Source organism: Bufo bufo, chromosome 1, assembly GCF_905171765.1.
Source record: "Bufo bufo chromosome 1, aBufBuf1.1, whole genome shotgun sequence".
Lineage (NCBI taxonomy): Eukaryota > Metazoa > Chordata > Amphibia > Anura > Bufonidae > Bufo > Bufo bufo.
Window position 1 is genome coordinate 245,471,446 of NC_053389.1, and position 26,059 is coordinate 245,497,504.

Here is a 26,059-nt window from a genome sequence, read left to right on the forward strand (position 1 = left end):
TGGGACGGTCCCTTCTGCTAACAACGGTCTATGGAAAACATTTCCTTCTACCACTGGGGGAACATTGTGTCTCTATCCACTGAAGCTGCGGATTAAATTGCCCTGGGTCGGAGAACAAGAGAACATTTCTAGTTGTGGATAAGTACATTTTGTGCCTGTGAAATTATTACTAATGATGTATTGCTATAATTCAAGCGTTTTTCTAACACCTTGACATGGTATCTTGAATTGCCCAAATTAATGTAATGACCAGTGTCATCGACTACGGGGCCAGTTTCCATTCTATGGTTCAACTGTAGAGTAAAACACCAAAGAAATATTGAGATGTGAAAGGGTACAGGACGTGTTATGCCAAATTGTTTCTGCTTGAATGTGGGAATTGTTCTTCTCACTTTTAAAATTATAAGACTTATTAACATCACAGGGATCAGGAAGTACGGATATTGATGAGCTGTGCTGTGTAATATTGAAATTCACAGACATTAATAGGATCTGACTAGGTTATTAGGTGTTCTAGAATATTGGGTGGCCATAGAAAATGAGAAAATGTGTAAAGGTGGAGAATCTACCGACAGGTAACAACAAATGCTGATATGCTATTAATGTTACTACAACTCTTAATAGATAGATATGAGATAGATAGATACAGCGCTCCAGATGGCGACCAAAATGGTCGCCAATACGCCTTAAAATTTGCAGATGGCGACAAGACATTTTAGCCTTGTCGCCATTTGCGACAGGGCTGCCGCGCTGTAGCTGAATATTGCGCAGCCTATTATCTGTTAGAGAACATGGCACGCTCTGCTCTCAGCAGGTGCCATGTTCTCCTCAGCAGCACAGGGGAGAAGGAGGCAGTCCCTGCCCCCTGTGCCACTGCCACAAGGGGGCACAGTTGTGATCAGAGCCCCAGCAGTGTAACACTGATATTATTCTGATACTTGACTATGATATCTGACCATGTCCTAAAATGAACACTGTACGCGGGGCTCCGTTGAGTTACCATGGCAGCCAGGATGCTACTGAAGCCCTGGCTGCCGTGGTAAGCTCCCTGCTGCTGTGTGTACTATGCACAGGGCAGCAGGGACAGTGTGAATAGGAAACTAGAATCCCAGGTTCTAGCCCCTAAGGGGGCTAATAGTTAGTAAGCAAAAAGTTAAAAAAAAAAGTTTAAAGAAACTCAGCAAAATACAAAAAGTTTAAAATTGCCCAATTTTACATATTAAATATATAAACAATAAAAAAAAATATATTACATATCGCCATGCCCGAAAAAGTGCAAACTATTAAAATATAAAAAAATATCTCCTATGCGGTGAACCGCCGTAACAGAAAAGAAATAATAACTGTGCGATTCGACATTTTTTAGTCACCTTGTCCCCCCAAAAAATTGGATAGGACTGTTCTATTATGGGCCGGACGTTCCATAAAATGCGGAATGTACGCGGCTTTTTTGGTGTTTTATTTTTTTTGTGTGGTATCGAATGGTATCTAGTTTCGAAATACTTTTTTATAGTATCGAAATCAAATCAAAATTTTTATATCCTGACAACCCTACCGCCGATCACCTACGCTACAGGCCTGAGGTCTATTTGGTAATGAAATCCCAGCGCAGGCGGGCGTGATGACATCATCACGCCCGCCTGTGCCGGGATGCACAGCAGTGAGGTGTACGCGTCTGCTTTGCACCATCCCGGGCCGTAGCAGCACCTAGTGAGCGCCAGCGAAAGGACACAGGTGAGTATAAGATTTTAGCTTTTTTTTTTTTTTTAAGTGCCAACATTACTGGCCATAAGGGGGGCACTGGGGGGACATTACTGGCCATAAGGGGGGCACTGGGGGGACATTACTTGCCATAAAGGGGGCACTGGGGCACATCACTGGCCATAAGGGGGGCACTGGGGGGACATTACTGGCCATAAGGGGGGCACTGGGGGGACATTACTGGCCATAAGGGGGGCACTGGGGGGACATTACTGGCCATAAGGGGGGCACATTACTTGCCATAAAGGGGGCACTGGGGGGGACATTACTTGTCATAAGGGGGGCACTGGGGGGACATTACTGGCCATAAGGGGGGCACTGGGGGGACATTACTGGCCATAAGGGGGGCACTGGGGGCACATCACTGGCCATAAGGGGGGCACTGGGGGAACATTACTGGCCATAAGAGGGGCACTGGGGGGACATTACTGGCCATAAGGGGGGCACTGGGGGACATTACTGGCCATAAGGGGGGCACTGGGGGACATTACTGGCCATAAGGGGGGCACTGGGGGGGGACATAACTGGCCATAAAGGGGGCACTGGGAGACATTACTAGCCATAAGGGGGGCACTAGAGGACAGTATGGGGGGGACATTAATACTGTGGAGCATATTTCTACTGTGGGGTTAGTGGGGGAGTAATTACTATATGGGGGCAGTGTGGGAGAAAATTACTACATGAGGGCAGTAAGGGGGGAAGTTACTATTGTACGGGCAGTGTGGGGGGAAATTACTATGTGAGGGCAGTGTGTGTGGGAATTAATATAAGGTTTTATTATTATTACTGGGGGCACTCTAGGTGGCATTTAAAATTGCTGTAGACACTATAGGGACATTATTTCTAGTGGGGGTCACTATTTTTTCAGCAGTATAGTACCTGGGGCATTGGGGAGCACCACTGGCACAGTATTGGGAATGGCAGCAGGATGATATTGTTGGGACACCAGGATGAGGAGGTTGATGGAAAAATTGAGAAATCTATCGTGTCTGTAACAAACTCTGTAGAGACGAGATGCGGCTGAAAGAATTTGCCATGGAGGTCTCGGTCAAATGGAGGAGAAGAGGAAAGAGAAGGTCTACATGACAGTAGATGTCACTGGATGTAATAGGTACGTGGTGCTGTATTCTCCTATAAGTCGTGCTGGCTCATTACTGTGACCTGCGTCTCATCTTCTCAAAGTCTTTTTTTTATTATTATAATTATATATATTTTCAATTTGGCGACTAAAAATTTTATTTGGCTTCTAAATTTTTCAGTTTAGGAGCCAATAGCTCCTGTTTATTTTTTTTTAGTCTGGAGCACTGAGATGGATAGATAGAGAGATAGATAGAGAGATAGATAGAGAGATAGATAGATAGAGAGATAGATAGATAGATAGATATGAGATAGATATGAGATAGATAGATAGATAGATAGATAGATAGATAGATAGATAGATAGAGAGATAGATAGAGAGATATGAGATAGATAGATAGATAGATAGATATGAGATAGATAGATAGATATGAGATAGATAGATAGATAGATGATAGATAGATATGATAGATAGATAGATGATAGATAGAGAGATAGATAGATGATAGATAGATATGAGATAGATAGATATGAGATAATAGATTAGATAGATATGAGATAGATATGAGATAGACAGATATTAGATAGATAGATAGATATGAGATAGATAGATAGATAGATGATAGATAGATATGATAGATAGATAGATAGAGAGATAGATAGAGAGATATGAGATAGATAGATAGATAGATAGATATGAGATAGATAGATAGATATGAGATAGATAGATAGATAGATGATAGATAGATATGATAGATAGATAGATGATAGATAGAGAGATAGATAGATGATAGATAGATATGAGATAGATAGATATGAGATAATAGATTAGATAGATATGAGATAGATATGAGATAGTCAGATATGAGATAGATAGATAGATAGATATGAGATAGTCAGATATGAGATAGATAGATAGATAGATATGAGATAGTCAGATATGAGATAGATAGATAGATAGATAGATATGAGATAGATAGATAGATAGCCTTGGAAATGTTTTCACTGCCATTGCGTTATTCCAGTTTTGTTGCATTACAACCTGGAATCAAAAAAGATATATTTTTTTTTTTTGGGGGGGGTTGTACAATTTGATAATGAGATAGATATGTGATTATTTCACTATTTGCCATGGCATCAGAGTTCACTTGAGAGCTGAAGAGCGCCTATTCCTATCACACACAGGATCAACACCAGGTGTCATGGTGTGGGGCGCCATTAGCTACCATGGCTGTTCCCATCTGTTATTCGTGGAGGGAACATCCACCAGCCTTTGTTTATGTCCAGGACATTGGGGAACCAGTTGTACTGCCTTTTTTTAGACTCTGGAGACAAGGATTTTCCAATGACTACACACTGCACCTCTTCAGGCTTTCCAGCGGCTCCCCTGGTCAGCTGGATCACCAGATTTCAGAACGTCTGAGGCTGGATGGGGCGATAGATCTCCGATGCACCACCATATCTGAACTACAGGTCCAAGTTGAAAGAGCTTTGAATGACATAGCACAGGAGGATGATGTCCAGCAAGTGTATGACCATTACTATGCCACCACAACAAGAGGAGATGTCACCAAGTATGAATGTGACCCTCAACTTACACCCTGCTCCAGAACAGTATCTGATCACTTCAGTGAGTAAATTCCATAAAGGTGTCTCATCTGCCGCTGGTTTGTCCTTTACTCAGCCTGATGTATTTATGGAAACTAGCGAGACACCCACCATCTTCCCATGCATGTCTGGTGGGGAAACAATGGCCATTTTGTGGAGATTCACAATGACGTTCCAGTCAGTCCCTGTAATCAGCTTATACACACCAGACACACTGCAGCACACTGAGGCTTTTGTGCTATTGATTTTAACTTTTTGTCAGATTATGTGTGGTCTGGTACCCCCAAACTAGATCCCGAGTCACAAAATACACTAAAGTTATTTAAGATGGCAGGAACCCTTTCAGTATGATAAGGTATTTTATGACATAGTACCAATTAAAGGGACAGTACATCATTCCGTCTAATCATTTGCTGTGCAGTTTAATGCAATGTCGTTTTTTTGTTACCAGGAGAATTTGACCATAGAGTCCTTTCGATGGCAACTCTCTACTCTGGTGGCCAATGAAAATGGTGGTTGGTCATGGATTGCAATAGGTGTCATGTAATACTCCTGTATTACCTCTTTTTGTCCAGCAGAGGTGCTGTAAGGATAGACAGAATCTTTTTGTGAGCCCAAGATACACAGACTGGAACAGTGCATGGAGAAAAAAATGTAGAGAAGATGGCTAAGAGCTAGATGTTAGAAATGGTACATAATAGGCTGGGCCTTATTATACATTTTGTATTGGAGCACAACAGATGGATCTTCCCCCATCCGTCTTCCGAACTATTCATTGACTATTTTCTAAATTTATATGGAAAGGCAAACGTTCCCAACTAGCTCATTCACTTTTATCTAATAGTAGACAAACAGGAGGCCTAGAGATACCTGATGTTCACTCCTACTATAGGGCGCTTCATCTTAATAGATGGAACTGGTGCCTTGCAGCGCTGGAGTCCTGGGTTCGAATCCGACCATGGACAATATCTGCATGGAGTTTGTATGTTCTCCCCGTGTTTGCATGGGTTTCCTCCCACACTCCAAAGACATACTGATAGAGACCTTAGGTTGTGAGCCCCATTGGGGACACTTGGATTATAATGTCTGTAAAGCGCTGCGGAATATAGTAGCGCTATATAAGTGCATACAATAAATAATAGAACTGAGCACCCCATTATAACTACATACGGTGCAACTTCTTGCAAAAAAAAACACTGGTCTCGTTTCTTGTTACCTCATACCAAATTATACAACTTTTAAAAGGAACATGATGTTTAAATATATTCAGATGAGCCTGTAAGAGTAATTGGGGCGTTGCGGTTACTCCTAGAGGCTCTGCTCTCTCTGCAACTGCCGTGCGCTCTGCACTTTGATTGACTTTAGGAGAAGTCATGGGCCAGGCGTGATGACATTTACATGAACTAGTCCTGTCAATCAAAGTGCAGTAGGCGCAGCAGTTGCAGAGAGAGCAAAGACTCTAGGTGCAATGGCAATGCCCTGTTGCTCCTAGAGGGTCATTTGCATATATTAAAACATAATTTTTCTCAGCAATGCGGGCACATATGAACATGGGACCAACACAGATGCCTTCAGCTGCCAAGTGCACATAATAATAATCTTTATTTATATAGCGCTAACATATTGCGCAGCGCCTTACAATTCAGGGGTTCATGTACAAACGGTCATAAATAACATAGTAACAGACAAGTCGATTATAACAACAAGAGGAATGAGGGCCTGCTCACAAGAGCTTACAATCTATGAGGGGATAGGGGTGACACAAAAGGTAGAAGTGCTTGTTATGTACGATAGTCCAGCCATCTTGGGAGAATAGGGGAGCAGATATAAGGCCACATGAGCCGGTCAGCGGCCAATATACAAAGTGCTTCTGGGTGCAGTGGAGGCTCAGCTTCAGGGAATGATAAATGGGCTATGGGAGGTTAGATCAAGGGAGGTGATAGGCCACCCTGAAAAGATGTGTTTTTAGCAAACGCTTAAAACTGTGCATGTTGTGATTAAGCCTGATTTCTTGGGGTAGGGCATTCCAAAGAATCGGTGCAGCTCAGGAGAAATCTTGGAGCCGGGAGAGAGAGGTTCGGATTTTTGTGGAAGTCAGTCGTAAGTCATTGGCTGAACGGAGAGCACGGGTAGGGTGGTAGACAGAGATGAGGGAAGAGCTGTAGGGTGGGGCAGCACTGTGGAGGGCTTTGTGGGTAAGGACGAGCAGTTTGAATTGGATTCTATAGTGTATGGGTAGCCAGTGCAATCACTGACACAGGGCGGAGGCATCAGAGTAACAGGTCAGCCAGTTTCACAGGTACAAATCTGCTTATTCTTAATAAAGAATAAAAAAGAGAGCGAGAGGGGAGCACTCCGAATATGGATTCGGGGACTGGCTGCTATACTATCTCAACTTGAGAACTCCCTTCAGCTGAATGGACAAAGGCTTCTGGGAATTACAGCACTTTTTCCTATGCATGGCTGGAGGGGAGGAAACTCTTGAGATAGTGAGAGGTGCTCTGGCACCAAGGAATCTCCAGTGATAACTGTCCATATGGGGACAGTGACATCACCGAAGCTTCCAGATGCATACATTCAGCAGAGACCAGTCATGGATGCCATATAGCATCTGTCACCCACAGCCTACTTAGCCAATTATGGCATCAGTTAAAGGGGCTGTCTCATTTGAGACAATGGAGGCATATCGCTAGGATATGCTCCCATTGTCTGATATGGGACCTGCACCTAAACTCCTAAACGGATCCCCAAAAGTGGTGGAGGGTGCACTGCGCAGCCGCCCTCCATTCATTTCTATGGGGCTGCTAAAAATAGCTGAGAGCTGGCTCGGCTGTTTCCGTCAGGCCCATAGAAGTGAATGGGAGCGGTGGTTGGTCATGCGTGTTCCGCTCCCATTAACTTCTATGGGGAGAGCACTTGGTGGTGGCCGGACCGGAGTCTGGGGGCATATGGGGGCATATCCTAGCGACATGCCCCCATTGTCTTATATGAGACAACCCCTTTAAATGTTTTTTTGTTCTACTATGCTATTCTTTTCTTTTGCGGTATAATAATGTATACCAGTCAGACAGGGGCCAAGAATACACTCTTGTGACTTCCATCTGCCAACGGAAGCATATGGACACTTTTAACGTGTATGTTGGGAGGTTTCCTGGCGTTCACTACTGGGGGATATGAAGGAATTATAGAAGTGAGAACAAATGGAACAAGGGATCTACTAACTAACTCATGGAGAAGAGGCCTTGGAAGAAGAACTGGGTGCTGTCAGAAGTGGTCTGTCATCTTCTGTCTGCAGGACAGACACAGCACCCATCTTCCCGTCTCCCAGTCCTTTAGATTTTTCATGTCTTATTCCTGCTCCTCCTGGTCGGCACATCGGCATCTTGATAAATATTTTTATAAGAGGAACAGAAGCTGGATAATGAATTTAAAATCCTCACCCCACTTCTCCCAGCCCCCAAATTGCGAACGTCTGTCCGGCCAAGTGATGTCATTGGCCTCCACTCCCACATGTAAGACAACAATCCTGATGCTCCCGTTGTGTTTTCCCAGCTGGATGGCTGCTTTGATAAGGAGTCTGTCGTAGATAGTGGTAAAAATAAATCCCTCAAGCACCACCAGAGCAGAACTTTATGGGAAGTCAGGCCATGTGGCTGTAATGTGTCTGTCCTGTCAGAAATGCACAACCTTTTCTGGTCCGATGGGCCTCATTATCAGACTGAAACAATAACTCTTAACGGGCTTCCACTTCCAGGACACCGTCCTGTCAAGAAAATGGAGATCCCCTTCTCCCAAATTTGCCCTCTTCTCTGGAGAGGCACATGTGTCCAGGAAACCCCCACGCAGTGCACCATTAATGCTGCTGCACTGTGCACCAAGCGAGTCATCACCTGACACAGACGAGCATGTTGGGGGCCCACACAGAATGGCATCACATGTGGCCCCAAGGTAGTGCAGCACCAGCCTATATACCTGCTAGCTAAATAGAATTTTCCATGACTATTATCTACACTTATATAGTTACTTTGTACTGATTTGGAATTACAGTATATCCTATCTTATACTCCATTCACATCCAGAGCTGCTTTTAAAATGTTGCTGCTTGCCAATGGAAACCAATGCTCCACAGACTGACATGTGTACTAATAGTTTATTTTAAAATGTCTTAAAGGGGTTTAAAAAACCAGTAGCCTGTTAGTGCATTCTGTTAATAGACAGCGCAGAGAGCGTCTCGCTCAAGGACTCGGCCTATCCATGCATTACATACACGTAGATAGCTCATTGATTTCAAAAAGGCCATGTAATACTTCATTTCTCCTGAGGTGGCGCTGAAGAAGGATGGAACACTTGCTCGGAGATTCCTCCACACATTATATCTGATCTCTGGAGATCCCAATGATCAGCTTATTTTAAAGGGATTGTGTTCTCATGTCCAGACCTCTCAGACTGTCAGGATCCTCGTTGGTAATCAGGCTTACCTCCGATGTCTCGGGTCCCTCCATGTAAGCTTCAGGTTTGACGGCACTGCAGCCAGTCACTGACCACATCAGGGATCTGCTTCTTTTGTGTCATGTGACCACTTGACATGAAGCAAGGGGAGCAGTGGCCAGTGATTGGCTGCAGCTGCATCAAACAGGAAGTTTACATGGAGGGACCCGAGACAATCAGCAAATGAGACGAGACCCAGCGCCAGGGATCAGGTAAGTATGATCATCAATGGGGGTCCCGCCAGTCTGAGAGGTCTAGAAATTAGTGCACAACCCATGACGAAAAGTGAAATATTAGAAGTAGGGGACACACTTGTGCCCAATGTTTATAAGCTGAGCAGCTGAATGTGGGTGGGACTGTTCTAGTATGATTGACATCTCTGGACCAGGGTCCTGTACTGGGACATCACTATAATGATGACAGTGCAGGAACAGGATGAAATGATCCCCCACAGTCAATGGGCAAGCATGGCTGTCATGCCACCCTTAGATACCATGCAGAAACAACGGTTGCTTACATCTACCTGGAAGCTCCCTGATGAAGAAGGCGTACAGCTCTGCAACATAGCATACAACAGAAAGTTTAAATGTCATGGTGCACAGCTCTTTGGCAACAGGAAAGCCGCTGCATTTTGAATGCAGCTCTGGATGACATAAAGAGTATAATTCACGATTAAAATGTTACAAGTGGAGTTTCTCTTTATTTTATTTTTTTCAAAACGGGCACAAATTGGCCCATCTGAGGCCTGGGTGAAAAAAGTTAGTCTTCCCAACTTGACTTGTTAGAAACATGTCATGTATTTTAGGAAGAGGTCTTCAGGATGTGTAACCTAATGACCTATGTGGCCATTCTTGGCTCTGCTGAATAGCTGAGAGGGATCAAAAATAGGACTGGCAATCTACTCCCCACCCCCTGTTTAGTGGGTACAATACCACCTAGTTGTTGTTTTTTTGGGGAAGCTTACAGCTATAAAGATGTTAAGGGAGCTGATCAGGTTGCCATTGAAGGGATTCTCCTATTTTATAATGAGTATCCCTAATATTACATGCTCCAAATAGCTAACAAGAAGGGAGATGTGGTTGGAATGATTACTGCAGAGAGAACAGTGAGAAACATCAAAGCAACCTGGGATTGGTTAAAAAACCCACCAGGAAGCTGATGAAACAGGAAGTTCTGCATGTAAACATCTGGCCAGGATGCAGTGAAGCTGAGAAAAGGGGGGGAAAAAAGTTCTCACATGGAAAAACAGGTATATGGAGCATAAATATGTAGTGTTTGGAGTACTCCGGGCAGATACAGAAATTTCAATGTGAAATTGGAGTATTGCCGGCCCAGGGGTAGTGAGCCTACTTACCTGATCCATGCCATTGGGTTCCAGCTATGTGAACATCCTGTTTGACGCCGGTCACGTGAGCACTGCAGCCAATAATTGGCTGCAGTGGTGATGTGTCATGTGGCCCAGTGACATGACACATTGGCTGCGGTGGTCATGTGACCAGTGTCAAACAGGATGCTAAAGCTGGGAGACCAGGACTGAGGCGCCCGAGGGGTGCCAGAACCCAGCGGCAGGGATCAGGTAAGTATGCACACCACTGTAGGTCTGGCCATGCTGGAGAAACTGAATAAAGCACACCAAGGGTGAACTCCATGTGCTCATCCATACATCTCTGGGGCTCTGACTTGTCCTTTCAGTGACATATCATGGTCATCTAATTTCTGTCAAACTTGCACATTTGTAAACCACGAAGCTTGGGCGATGGCTCATGTAGAACTAATAATGGCCATCATGTGGCCTGGAATGTGCCACACGTGGGTCACTGTGCACTGTATGTGCTCATCATCTGTACAACTGTACTGTGGAAATAATCAGATCCAGGAACATTTCTGATTCTGATGAAGTGGATCAGGTAATACCTGAGAGAGTCCGCCACCTGGTAAAACATGGAATTTCCAGTTTTGGCTACCATATAACCCCAAAAATCTGCTACCCTGGTCATTGCTAGATTATTGGAATTTCCATTTAATTGGAAAGCTTTCTCCTATTGATTTATATCTATTAGGGTCCATTCAGACTTCAGTACATGGGCGTCCGCAGGGAGGGGCAAGGGGGGGGGGGCAAGTGCCCCCCCCCCCCCTGGGGCGAGCAGCACTGGCGGATCCAGGGGGGCAACGGGGCAATTTCCGTTGCCCCCACCCCCCCGAGCTGTTCAGAAGTGGGGGGAAGGGGGGCGGCGGCGGCGCACAGGGAGATGAACGCTTCCATTGTGGAAGCGTTCATCTCCATAGTCATTTGTATCGGGGCAGGGGAGGGAGAGGCGTGTCCCTTTCCCTTCCTCTGATAGGCTGCCGGCACTAGGCCGGCAGCCTATCAGAGGCCGCCAGAGCCGTACAGCGCGGGACACAGGCCGGAAGAGGCCTGCATCGCATCGCTGCCAAGGAGGTAAGTATAAGTGTTTTTTTTTTTTTTTGTGTACAATACTGGTGGCTACTGGCACATAATGGGGGTCTCTGGCTACTGGCACATAATTGGGGTCTCTGGCTACTGCCACATAATGGGGGTCTCTGGCTACTGCCACATAATGGGGGGGCTTTCTTTACTGGCACATAATGGGGGGCTGTCATTACTGGCACATAATGGGGGGGGCTGTCATTACTGGCACATAATGGGGGGGCTGTTATTACTGGCACATAATGGGGGGGCTGTCATTACTGGCACATGATGGGGGGGCTGTCATTACTGGCACATGATGGGGGGGCTGTCATTACTGGCACATGATGGGGGGGCTGTCATTACTGGCACATGATGGGGGGGCTGTTATTACTGGCACATGATGGGGGGGCTGTTATTACTGGCACATTATTGGGGGCACTATAGGGGCATCTACTGAGGCCACAAAGAAGGGGTGTTTTATATGGGTTCCTCTGTACAGTAGAATTTTATACTGGGACACATTATGGTGGGTACTATGAGGAAGGGGGGAGAGGAGTACTATGGGGTCATCTACGGGGGGCACTGAGAAGGGGTATTTTATACTTGCAAATTATGGGGGACACTGAGGGCATCTACTGGGGCATTTTATACTGGTACATTATGGGGGGCACTAGGAGGAAGGGGGGAGAGGAGCACTATAGAGGCATTTACTGGGGGCACTATATAGAGGTATTTTATACTGGCACATTATGGGGGCACTATGGGGACATTAGCTCAACTGGGGGCATTACAAGGGGGTATTTTTTGTCACATTATAAGGAGAATTATTTCTACTGTGGGAGGCTTTATGGTGGGCTTTATTACTCCCCTATGGTATGACCCCCTAGTAGCAGCACCAGCCTCTCCCTGCTCTGCTATCCCTCTGCCCCTTCTCCAAATCCTTATTATGAAATCTTTCTCATTAGGATAAAAACACAACATCAGCTCCACCGAGCCCCCGGCCAAAGTGTTGAAGTGGTGTCTGAGATCCCCATGGGCCAAGCCAAGTAATTGTAAGTTTTCATGTGAAATATGTTTGTTATACACATATAGCATACACTGTGCCACACAATATACAGTATACCTCTACACTGTGTAGTCTGTTCTATAAGCACCATTGTTTTGTGGCGGCGGACAGAAAATAATCTGGAAGTGCCCCTCCCGAGACCAGGCTCTGGATCCGCCACTGCACAGCTCATGCGTTATTATACTTTGTGATAAATGAATATGCCCCTCCCCTTCATTACATTCTCAGAAACAAGCAGAGCATGGATGTCAATAAAATTTTCCCCCCCCCCCCCCTGGAAAAATTTCTGCGGACGCCCATGCTTCAGTAGTGTTTTGCGGTCCGCAAAACACTGACGCCGCACTTCGCCGGCACCAATAGAGGATTCCCATTCTTGTCCGCAGCCAAAAATAGGACATGCTGTCCGCATCTTTTCCGGCCCCATTGAAAATGAATGGGTCTACACCCGTTCCACATAATTGCGGAACGGATCCAGACCCATTCTACGGACGTCTGAATGGACCCTTACTCAGATTTAAGTGATTCTGTTTAATTTTTCTGCCCCTTTCTCTGATACAGGTAAAAGTGGATAACCAGTACGACTTCCAGGATATGTCCAGCATCGTGGCCATGGCAAAAACCTACGTGACCTCCGAGCCTTTTATAGACTCCAAATACGACATCCGCATCCAGAAAATTGGGAATAACTACAAGGCTTATATGTAAGTGTAACACGCCTGCATTGTGTCAGTGTCACCCCTGCACTTCTGCATTCTACATGTTGTATCTGTCACAACCATGAATGAAGCAGTAAACCAAATGACTGACACCATTGTAATACACAGCAGGTGAAGCTCTACTGCTCACTTATGGGACTGCCACCCAGCTTTTCTAAATCGAAAATCTGCCTAAGGCCTCCTGCACACGACCGTTTTTTTTTGCGTCCGTGTTTTTTCACGGACCCATTGACTTGAATAGGTCCGTGAACCATTGGCCGTGAAAAAAATAGGACAGGTCATATTTTTTTCACGGCCAGGAAACACGGATCACGGATGCGGCTGCCAAACGGTGCATAACTTAAAGGGGTTTCCCAGTACATAGGCTCCTGCTAGCAGTTAATTAGTGGGAGTGCTAAATTTTGGGCCGCCATCAATCTGATATCAATGACCTATTGCTAGTCACACAGCTTTCCAAGACTCCAGGAGAGATTCTTCCATATTGCTGCATACTATATATTAAGCGGATTAGGCCTACTTGGAGCTACAATGACAGCCATATTGGCCATTACCCAACTTTCCCAAACAAAGATATCACTAGGGTGCATATAACACGTCATTATTTCAGGCTGTCACTTTTCCTTCTCCACTAATGCCCTGCATACTTGGGTTGTAATTGTTTTACTGGAGGACACACCATATGGAGAATATTTCAGGGCTGCAGTAAAGGGTTAAGTCTGCGGTGGTTGTGTGAGATGAGGTCACTGAGCTGTCAGCAGGTTCCTGGATGCAGCGTTTGTTTAGTTAATGTATCTGCTGTCGTCATTTCGGAGACCCTGGAACGGGGTCCTTGCCCTGACTGCACAGATGGGATTACAGGAACACAAGCTGCTGTGATGTGCCAGTGGTCAAATGACACCAAACATGTGGTGGCTGCGGGGAAAGTGATGGGGATCCCGGGATGTGGCGGGAGGAGTCCCTGCTGACACAGGTAAAGATTTTTTGAGGATAATATGCAGCGAGCCACAGGGGCGGTGTGGAGGATGGGAGTAGTAGTACTAAGGCCCCTTTCACACAGGCGAGTATTCCGCGCGGATGCGATGCGTGAGTTGAACGCATTGCACCCGCATTGAATCATGACCCATTCATTTCTATGGGGCTGTGCACACGAGCGGTGATTTTCGCGCATCACTTGTGTGTTGCGTGAAAATCGCAGCATGCTCCTCTTTGTGCGTTTTTCACGTAACGCAGGCCCCATAGAAACGAATGGGGTTGTGTGAAAATCGCAAGCATCCGCAAGCAAGTGCGGATGCGGTGCGATTTTCACGCACGGTTGCTTGGAGACGATGGGGATGGAAACCCGATCATTATTATTTTCCCTTATAACATGGTTATAAGGGAAAATAATAGCATTCTGAATACAGAATGCTAAGTAAAATAGGGCTGGAGGGGTTAAAAAAAAAAAAATAATAATAATTTAACTCACCTTAATCCACTTGCTCGCGCAGCCCGGTTTCTCTTCTGTCTTCTTCTTTGCTGTGTACAGGAAAAGGACCTGTGGTGACGTCACTCCGGTCATCACATGGTCCATCACATGATCTTTTACCATGGTGATGGATCATGTGATGGACCATGTGATGACCGGACTGACGTCACCACAGGTCCTTTTCCTGCAATCAGCAAAGAAGGAGACAGAAGAGATGCCGGCTGCGCGATCAAGTGGACTAAGTTTAATTATTATTTCTTTTTTAACCCCTCCAGCGCTATTTTACTTTGCATTCTGCATTCAGAATGCTATTATTTTCCCTTATAACCATGTTATAAGGGAAAATAATACAATCTACAGAACACCGAACCCAAACCTGAACTTCTGTGAAGAAGTTTGGGTTTGGGTACCAAACATGCGCGATTTTTCTCGCGCGAGTGCAAAACGCATTACAATGTTTTGCACTCGCGCGGAAAAATCGCGCATGTACCCGCAACACACCCGCACCTTTTCCCACAACGCCCGTGTGAAAGAGGCCTAACAGTTTGCATCTCCTCTACTGGTCCTAAGTTACTGTCTGTATTATACTCCAGAGCTGATCAGCTAGCTGTTTGCTGTTGGACAAGTACAGCGGACTCTGCATAGTATACCAAGCCTAGCAACAGCCATTGTATAGCGGTTGTGCTTGGTATTGGAGCTCCATGCCATACACTTGAATGAACAAGCAAATGCTATATGCAGCTGCACACTGTTCTATGCACAGACACATGCAAACACTGGAAACATTGATAAATGTAAGCTGCAACACTGCTATACTTACTATAAATTAGAAGCTCTTTGCATACATTTTTGATCAAAATTGTGTTGGGCCCATCTACCAGCAACAAGGTGGCTTCCAACAGATGGGACCTACACTATCAGATGTGACTCTCCTTGGCCTAGCCCTAAAAATTTCAGGGCAATGTAGAATTTAGCCATATTATGCTCTGATTAAAAGCTCTGGCACATAGAGCAGTGTGCTGCTGCATATATAGGGATATTTATCAAAACTGGTGTAAAGGAAAACTGGATTAGTTGCCTATAGCAACCAGTCAGATTCCACCTTTCATCCAAAGGAGCTCTGAAAATTAAAAGGTGGAATTTAATTGGTTGCTGTGGGCAACTGACCAAGTTTTCCTTTACACTAATTTTGAAAAATCTCCCCCATAGTGTTGGTTTTCTTTTTCATTGCAGATGTTATTTCATATTGTTTGGAGGTGCAGGTCTAACTTTGCATTTTGCATTGGACGTTTGGGGGGAGTGGCTGCCGCTTTTGGACTGTGCACTCCCACCGATCTGCCCAGAGCTTTTAACCAGAGTATATTATAGCTGAATTCTACATTGCCCTGAATTTTCTAGGCCTAGGCCCAGGAGAGGCATGTGTTAGAGTAGGTCACATCTTTTGGAAGCCACCTTGTCGCTGGTAGATGGGCCCTACACAATTTTGATTAAAAAAATGTGTGCAAAGAGCTGCTAATTTTCATACAATAAGTATATTGGTATTAAAATTTACATTTATTCACGTTTTCAGTGTTTGCATGTGTCTTTGCTCATAGATCAGTGTGCAGCTACATATTAGGCCAGATTTAGGGTGTAGATTTCAGTTGAGGTGCACGGACTGCTGGATGCTGCTGGGCTATGATAAATCTCCCCCATATTTTGTTTGCTTTTGTATTGCAGCCGTAGTAGTATGCACCTGTACATTATTTCATATTTTTTGGAGTTGCTGGTCTAATTTAGCTTTTTTGAATTATACACTTGAATGAGACTAAAGGACCATTCACACGACCGTATGGTCGCTGTTCCCATGTTGTGGACCACAAATATTAGTCCACAAAACATGGGCAGCTACCGTATGAACTCCGCATAGCGGATGCTGACACATTGACTTGAATGGGTCCATGAGCTGCAAGATACGGCAAAAGATAGGACATGTCCTATCCTTTGCATTGCGGAGACAGCGATCGGAAGCCCAGGGAAACACTCAGAAGCCTTTTGGGTCCATGCCTCCGTTCCGGCAAAAGATAGGACATGTTCTATCTTTTGCTGTATCTTGCAGATCGCAGACCCATTAAGTCAATGGGTCCGCACCGCAATACAGAGTTCACATGGCTGGTGCCCGTGTTTTGTGGACCACTATTTGTGTTCCCCAACACGGGCACGTCTACCATATGGTCGCATGAATGGGCCCTAAGGCTGTGACCAGTGGTTGTAATGTCACAGGCCAAGAAAGAGGCCATAGCACTTGCCTTCCACCAACAGTGATGGGAAAACCCCCTCCCGCCCCCCCCCAAAAAAAAGCCTTATCTTAGTTTAAACTGTTCCCTGTGTTTACTTCGAGTTTTCTTAAGTCTTCTATGATCATCAAATAATCTAAGATGTCTAATAATTGGTTTTAGCGGATTATAGTCTGTGTGCTGGCATCTTCCCCCCAATCCATCTCATGAGTGTGCAGAGTGTTATTCTTACTGTCACACTTATTAGCCGTCTGCACTCCTTGGAGCGACTTGTATGATTAATGGCTGCAGCCGGATGACCCTCACATTGTGTTGGTGCCCAGGGCACACAATGAAGCCATCACAGGCGGGCACAGGCCGGGGAGAACGTTCTTCTGGGAGATCCGCACATCAGGAAGTGCAGTGCACACACCTCGGGGGGAACTCAACGCCTTCTCTTGGCTCCACTAACACTTGGAACAATACAGTGCTGTATGCGAGGCCTGGGACATGGTCTGAGGCCCGAGCCAATTGCCTTCGGCGCAATATAGGAGACGCTTATCCGAGGGAGAATAAAGCAGCAATGATGGGAATGTCAGCTGCGAGCCCCAGCTTCCTCCAGTCCTTTCACAGGAGCCGTGAATGGAATAGCAACAAGCTCTGCATGAGCCAGGGGTAAATGCTCACTGCAGGTGCAGCAACCCATGAGAGAGCGCCCAAACCCCCACCCCTAAAACGTGAAAATTATTTTCAGCTGCTTTTAGCGATATCTGATTCTGAGAAAGTTGGGTGGCAAACAAGATGGCTACCTTTGGGGGGTTGGCATAGAGTTGCTAATCTATCACTAGAAGAAAGGGCAGATTTGCCATTCAGAAGTCTGGTAAAGCTTAGCGACAACCCGCTCTCTAAAGGCTTTCATAGAGGTGTCAGTCATTTGGTTTGCTGCTTGCTGTCAGTGAATGGGAACATTCTTGTTTACTTCCAGAGGCTGAAACCCTGGCTTACTTCTCACAGCTCAGGGTTTGTTACCATCCAATTGTATCCGGTATAAGAGCTAACAGCATTTGACAAAAGTCACATCTGTAACCTAAACTCACTAACATTTTCTGTTTTTTATGTCAGGCGCACATCAATTTCTGGAAACTGGAAAGCAAACACCGGCTCAGCCATGTTGGAACAGATAGCCATGACTGACAGGTAAGAACTGCTGAACCTGGAGTCATATGAATAAGGCCTCATGCACACGGCCGTTGTTTTGGTCCGCATCCGATGCGAACCCATTCACTTCAATGGGGCCGCAAAAGATGCGGACAGCACTCAGTGTGCTGTCTGCATCCATTGCTCCGTTCCGTGGCCCCGCTAAAAAAATATAACCTGTCCTATTCTTGTCTGCGCTTTGCGGACAAGAATAGGCATTTATATTCAAGGCCGACCATGCCGTTCCGCAAATTACGGAACGTGCACGGATGCCATCCGTGTTTTGCGGACCGCAAAACACACCACGGTCATGTGCATGAGGCCCAAGTCTTATTTACATTTAGTCATAGACTACTAATTGCCAATTAGTAGTCTATGACTAAATGTAAATAAATATTAAGGCCTCTACGTGCGTTAGGGTCCATGTGTAATACTAAGTCTAACCTCAAATTTAAACACCAAAATTCTGGTTTGATTAATTTAACATATGTCCTTAAGGCTACATTCACATGAACGCATTTTGTTTCTGTGTCCGTTTTTTTGCGGATAAATTCGGGCCCTATTCATTTCAATGGGCCCGCAAAAAAATCCGGACAGCACACCGTGTGCTATGCGCATCCGTATGTCCGTTCCGTAGCCCCCTCAAAAAAAATAGAACACGCCCTATTCTTGTCCGTTTTGCAGACAAGGATAGGCATTGTTACAATGGATAGGCATTGTTACAATGGATCCGCAAAAAAAACGGAAGCCATACGGACGTCATCCTTTTTTTTGCGGATATAAAAACACATACGGTCGTGTGAAAGTAGCCTAAAGGGGAGGAGTTCTAAAAGTTAAATGAAGACATACTTGCTGCTTGAAGCCACCACTAGGGGGCGCTCACTGAACACATATTTATAATCAAAATGGGAACAACATAAATCTATATGCAGTGAGCTCCCCCTAGTGGTGGCTGAAGGCAGACAGAATTGTATAATTTAACTCTATGGCTGTCTGAAATAAAGCACTTTATTAGTCACATTCCAATAAGAGTAAATAGGAAATGTTGTGTAATACTCACCTGACTTGGTCCAGCAAGAGCCATAGAATTGACAACCTACAGATAAGTGATTCGGTACTTCACCAAGTGCCATAGAAGGTAATTTATAGTGGAACTCTATGCCATGAATCCTCGTACATGTGGTTTTTCTGCAGATTATTTGCTGTCCTTTGATGTATCTACATGAAATCCACTGTTTCAGGTACCGTTTATGGGTGGACTCCTGCGCTGAGATGTTCGGAGGTTTAGACATTTGCGCTGTTAAAGCAGTGCATAGCAAAGATGACAAAGATTATATCATCGAGGTGAGTCACAGAAATTATCTCCCAGAATCCTCCACAATCACAGCATCAAAGCAGACATATCCCCTATGGTACAGCAGCGCTTGCAGAGTGCAACAAGTGGATGGAGACCACGAGAGTCCAGCATCGTAAAATAAGACAAGACAAGCGTCAGTCTGTCAGGTCCTGTAAGGCCGGTGAAACCTGACCCCTGAACGATTCTAGGTGATGAGATCAACTATAATCCTATAGGTGCGCTGTGCTGAGTATCGCAGTGTTATCCTGTTCAAGCGCATGGGACAACCCTGCAATACTCTGCACAGCCGCTTCTTGTATGTACGGTGTGCTTGCTATAGGGAGCAATGTGAACAATGACCAGATCCAGCAGACCCGCAGGGGTGCTGAGTCTGACTCCCACTAATGTAATATTGATGGTCGTCCTAATATCGAAATCACAGATAACAACTTTAAGCTAAAACTCTATACAAACTATTGGTTGGCTTACTTTGAGACAGATATTTACCACTATTTTGGTGCAAAATGGTGCAGCTTAGGTCCTTCCCCCTTTCCTGTGAAACTCCACCTGCTTCCAGCTAAACCCTGCTCCACTGCTTTCAGATTGTTGGGGTCAAAATAAAAGAGAAGAAAGAAATCCTAGATGCACCAATCTGCACCACTTTTTAGTCCGATTTTGGCACAGACAATAGTAACATTAGTAAATCTGGGCCATTGTATAGCGACTTTGCTTGGTATTTCAGCTCAATCCCATTCAGTTGAATAGGACTGAGTGGCAGAAGGGTCATGGGATGGATAGACGTGACATCACGAACCAAGGAAGAGGAAAATGCCTTAATGGCACAAGGAGTCTTATAGTCCAGGCAACGCTCCTCTGGAATTCTGAGAATAGGGCATACAAATGAGCTCTTAAAGAGGTTGTCTGGTCCCAAAATCTTAATTTTTGTATGTGCTCCTAACACCCCTCACCATCCATACATATGCCTCCAATACCTGTCTATCCTCTCTGAGCTTTCCTTCCCCTCTGGAAGACATCAGACTTCTTACTGCTTACTTTCTTCCCTTCTTGTTTTGTTGAATACATAACTTTATTGATACACCAGCCTGGCTGCACTGCACAGTGATGAGTCACAGGCTGGACACGCCCCCCACACTGCTCTGCCTGCAGCAGCTACTCCATTTATAACTCCTGTGTTTATCTCTCTACACCCAGACATGAATCTGCTTCTCACTCAGTGTCTAAATCCCATCACTGACCGTCCACAGTGTATCTAATCCTATCCTGTGTGATACAGCCTGCTGAGCTGTGTATCAAAACTCATCACTGACCGTCCACGGGCTCTTCCCTCACCATCTCCAGAGTGTAATAAACAGCTGGAAGCAGCAAGCACATCCAAACATATCTGTATCTAATCCTAACCTGTATGTGTGCCTGATACACAGCCTGTTGTGTGCGATACTTCCCGCTGAAGTGTGTATCTAATCCCATCTTCAATAATACAGCCTGCTGAGCTGTGTATCTAATCCCATTTTGCATGATACAGCCTGCTGAGCTGTGTATCTAAATCCTTGTGCACACTACCGTATCCATTTTGCGGTCTGCGAGACGCAGATCCGCTAAATAAAGGATACTGTACGTGTGCGACCCGCATTTTTTTTGCAGTCCCATTGATTTATTTTTTATTTTTTGGCACATGACACATGGACTGAGACATGGATTCCTGGGCCGATCACAGTAGTTTGCATGATCCCTATCGCTCATACTGAGCTACCATAACAGTGACATCCACAGATCCCCCATAACAGTGACATTCACAGATCCCCCATAGCAGTGACATTCACAGATCCCCCATAGCAGTGACATTCACAGATCCCCCATAGCAGTGACATTCACAGATCCCCCATAGCAGTGACATGCACAGATCCCCCATAGCAGTGACATTCACAGATCCCCCATAGCAGTGACATTCACAGATCCCCCGTAACAGTGACATTCACAGATCCCCCGTAACAGTGACATTCACAGATCCCCCGTAACAGTGACATTCACAGATCCCCCGTAACAGTGACATTCACAGATCCCCCGTAACAGTGACATTCACAGATCCCCCGTAACAGTGACATTCACAGATCCCCCATAACAGTGACATTCACAGATCCCCCATAACAGTGACATTCACAGATCCCCCATAACAGTGACATTCACAGATCCCCCATAGCAGTGACATTCACAGATCCCCCATAGCAGTGACATTCACAGATCCCCCATAGGAGTGACATTCACAGATCCCCCATAGCAGTGACATTCACAGATCCCCCATAGCAGTGACATTCACAGATCCCCCATAGCAGTGACATTCACAGATCCCCCGTAACAGTGACATTCACAGATCCCCCGTAACAGTGACATTCACAGATCCCCCGTAACAGTGACATTCACAGATCCCCCGTAACAGTGACATTCACAGATCCCCCGTAACAGTGACATTCACAGATCCCCCGTAACAGTGACATTCACAGATCCCCCATAACAGTGACATTCACAGATCCCCCATAACAGTGACATTCACAGATCCCCCATAACAGTGACATTCACAGATCCCCCATAACAGTGACATTCACAGATCCCCCATAACAGTGACATTCACAGATCCCCCATAACAGTGACATTCACAGATCCCCCATAACAGTGACATTCACAGATCCCCCATAACAGTGACATCCACAGTGCTTCCATAACCTTGACATCCACAGTGCCCCCATAACAGTGACCTCCACAGTGCCCCCATAACAGTGACCTCCACAGTGCACCCATAACAGTGACCTCCACAGTGTACCCATAACAGGGACATCTAGAGTGCCCCATAACAGTGACATTCACAGTGCCCCATGTGCCATCCACAATGCCCCGAGTGACATCCAGTGCCGTCCACAGTGCCCCATGTGACATCCAGTGTGCCATCCACAGTGCACCAATGTACCATCCACAGTGCCCCCATGTGACACCCAGTGTGCCCCATGTGCCATCCACAGTGCCCCATGTGCCATCCACAGTGCCCCAGTGATATCCAGTGCCCCCATGTCATCTACATTGCCCCAATGTGCCATCCACAGTGCCCCAGTGGCATCCAGTGCCCCCATGTGCCATCTACATTGCCCCAATGTGCCATCCAGTTTCCCAGTGACATCCAGTGCCCCCATATGCCATCAATAGTGCTCCCATTGCCATCCACAGTACCCCAGTAACATCCAGTGCCATCTACATTGCCCCAATGTGCCATCCACAGTGCCCCAGTAACATCCAGTGCCCCCATGTGCCATCCACAGTTCCCCAGTGACATCCAGTACTCCCATGTGCCATCATTAGTGCTCCCATTGCCATCCACAGTGCCCCATGTGCCATCAATAGTGCTCCCATTGCCATCCACAGTGCCCCGCCCCCCCCCAATGTGCCAGTCAGTGCCCCCAGTGAGATCCACAACATAGCGATCAGCCACTGTGGATGATCGCTATGCTGTCACATATAAGCCTGTACACTGCAGAGAGCGGCTGTCAATCCTGCGCATGGGCACTAGCATTCTGCATAGTGCGCTTGCATTGCGAGTGAGGACGGCCGGCCAGAGCTTTCTTTTGCAGGAGGCGGTGACGTCATTCATGACAATCCGTCTCTTGCTCAAGAAAGGAAGAGAAGACAGGAAGAGAAGAAGACGGAGACTCACCGGAAGACCAGAAAGCCCGAAAAGGAGCAGTCACGTGACAGGGTGGTGGATCTTGGAACGGGCTGCCCAGTGGGAGGTCACTACCAGACCAACATTCTTCCCTCCACGGGTTAGTATTATGCCCCAATTTTAGGTTTAGCCTGGAGAACCCCTTTAACAAGCTCTGCCTCTAATGCCACCAGATATAAGGCAGCTATCCTATAAGTCAATGTTCAATCTTTTTAAACAGGCCTTGAGAAATGACTTGTATAGTAAAGCCAGCATCTCATCTGTAGGCAGCTGTTTCATGGTGATTGTCCCACATCAGTGCAGAGCTGAGAGTACTGGTTTAACTAGGTGAGAGGCCTAGGTCAGGGTTCAATATGATATCTCCTTATGGAGCACGCCATAATAGCTGTCTGAAGAAGAGTTGCTGGCTTAATTTGTTTGTAATTTATACAATTTAAGGAAGAACTATATTAGTACTTTATAGTCTAAGTATTTAGGCATAGTATGGCACTATTATATGGGTACTGTACACTTCCTGCTCTGGCGAGGAGGAATGGGGGGCTCGAAACCCCTGTAGTAGTGATCAGTGGCACCCCCTGCTGTCTAACATTTATTATCTACTGTATCTAGTGGATAGGTGATAAACCCTTTGAATATTGCATGTCATTGCACTTTGGGTACACCATGAATGATTTGCTCATTAACATGTGAAATATTTTTTCTTACTTTTCTTATACATTGCTTCCTCAGACTGCAGTGTGAACGGAGGGCCCCCGGACATTAAGGAGGGGTACACATGGCAATACTTGCATTGCCTTTTGAATGCTGTATTCTTGTCATAAGGCTAGGATGTTTTCTGCCCAGTGACTGGGGTTTTGGAGGGAAAATTTTCCTGCTTTTAGTCGGGATCACTAGGCAGAAGTTTTATTCTGCCCAGTGATGCCCTTAATTGGTCAATTAGACGACCTATTGTGTCTCAGGGTTCCGGGTAGGGTTACCCGGACCATGGTAACAAAGGTCTAATTGGTGAAGGGGTTTGGTAAGCGGGCTATAATTGTCCGAGCTCGACGGGCCAGTTCGCCTTTTGCCTGCATCTGCCCGTGGAGCCGGATCTTTTGTGCCCCCTCCCTCCCACCCCTATTTGTTGGATATGGCCATGGACTTTGTGAAGGGTGGTTTAAGGATTGTCATCCCGTGATGGGATGGACTCTGATGTATTGTTATGGTTTGATTGAGTCTAAGTTTATGACTAGGCTCATAATTTATCTGGTCAAGTTTTGGTTAAAGTTTGGTTTTAATAAACAGGCCATGGCCGTTTTTTACCTCCACTCTCTAGTTTGTGCATTTATTTATTATTTCTTTATTAAGGACTCATGCACACGACCGTTTTTTTTAAGGTCCGCAAAAACGGGGTCCGTAGGTCCGTGATCCGTGTCCGTTTTTCCTTCCGTGGGTCTTCCTTGATTTTTGGAGGATCCACGGACATGAAGGAAAAAGCCGTTTTGGTGTCCGCCTGGCCGTGAGGAGGCAAACGGATCCGTCCTGACTTACAATGCAAGTCAATGGGGACGGATCCGTTTGACATTGACACAATATGGTGCAATTGCAAATGGATCCGTTCCCCATTGACTTTCAATGTAAAGTCAGGAGTCCCTATTATACCATTGGATCAGAGTTTTCTCCAATCCGATGGTATATTTTAACTTGAAGCGTCCCCATCACCATGGGAACGCCTCTATGTTAGAATATACAATCAGATTTGAGTTACATCGTGAAAACTCATATCCGACAGTATATTCTAACACAGAGGCGTTCCCATGGTGATGGGGACGCTTCAAGTTAGAATATACTACGAACTGTGTACATGACTGCCCCCTGCTGCCTGGCAGCACCCGATCTCTTACAGGGGTCTGTGATCAGCACAATTAACCCCTCAGGTGCCGCACCTGAAGGGGTTAATTGTGCGTATCATAGCCCCCTGTAAGAGATCATGGGCTGCCAGGCAGCAGGGGGCAGACCCCCCTCCCTCCCCAGTTTGAATATCATTGGTGGCCAGTGTGCGCCCCCCCCGGCCCCCCTCCCTCTATTGTATTATCATTGGTCGCCAGTGTGCGGACTCCCCTCTTCCCCCCCCCCCCGATCATTGGTGGCAGCGGAGAGTTCCGATCGGAGTCCCAGTTTAATCGCTGGGGCTCCGATCAGTAACCATGGCAACCAGGACGCTACTGCAGTCCTGGTTGCCATGGTTACTTAGCAATATTAGAAGCATCATACTTACCTGCTGCGCTGTCTGTGACCGGCCGGGAGCTCCTCCTACTGGTAAGTGACAGGTCTGTGCGGCGCATTGCTTAATGATCTGTCACTTACCAGTAGACAGTGCAGCAGGTAAGTATGATGCTTCTAATATTGCTAAGTAACTATGGCAACCAGGACTGCAGTAGCGTCCTGGTTGCCATGGTTACCGATCGGAGCCCCAGCTATTAAACTGGGACTCCGATCGGAACTCTCCGCTGCCACCAATGATCGGGGGGGGGGGGGGGAGAGAGGGGAGGCCGCACACTGGCCACCAATGATATTAATACAATAGAGGAGGGGCCGGGGGGGGCGCACACTGGCCACCAATGATAATACAATAAAGGGAGGGATGGGGGGCCGGGGGGGGGGGGCGCACTGGCCACCAATTAATATAATATTGGGGAGGGAGGGGGTCTGCCCCCTCCTGCCTGGCGGCCCCTGATCTCTTACAGGGGGCTATGATACGCACAATTAACCCCTTCAGGTGCTGAGGGGTTAATTGTGCGGATCACAGCCCCCTGTAAGAGATCGGGTGCTGCCAGGCAGCAGGGGGCAGTCATGTACACAGTTCGTAGTATATTCTAACTAGAAGCGTCCCCATCACTATGGGAACGCCTCTGTGTTAGAATATACTGTCGGATTTGAGTTTTCACGAAGT

General features: G+C 46.1%; 1 protein-coding gene across 3 annotated transcripts in view; it reads left to right on the plus strand.

The window, feature by feature from the left end:
• Nucleotides 1-26,059, plus strand: part of SYN3 (synapsin III) — a 337,312-nt gene that overhangs the window by 299,150 nt on the left and 12,103 nt on the right. For all 3 annotated transcript variants that reach the window (XM_040438056.1, XM_040438067.1, XM_040438061.1), the window contains exons 8-10: nucleotides 12,990-13,132; nucleotides 17,990-18,064; nucleotides 19,306-19,408. In XM_040438056.1, coding sequence (XP_040293990.1) covers nucleotides 12,990-13,132; nucleotides 17,990-18,064; nucleotides 19,306-19,408 — 321 coding nt within the window. The remainder of the gene's footprint in view (nucleotides 1-12,989; nucleotides 13,133-17,989; nucleotides 18,065-19,305; nucleotides 19,409-26,059) is intronic.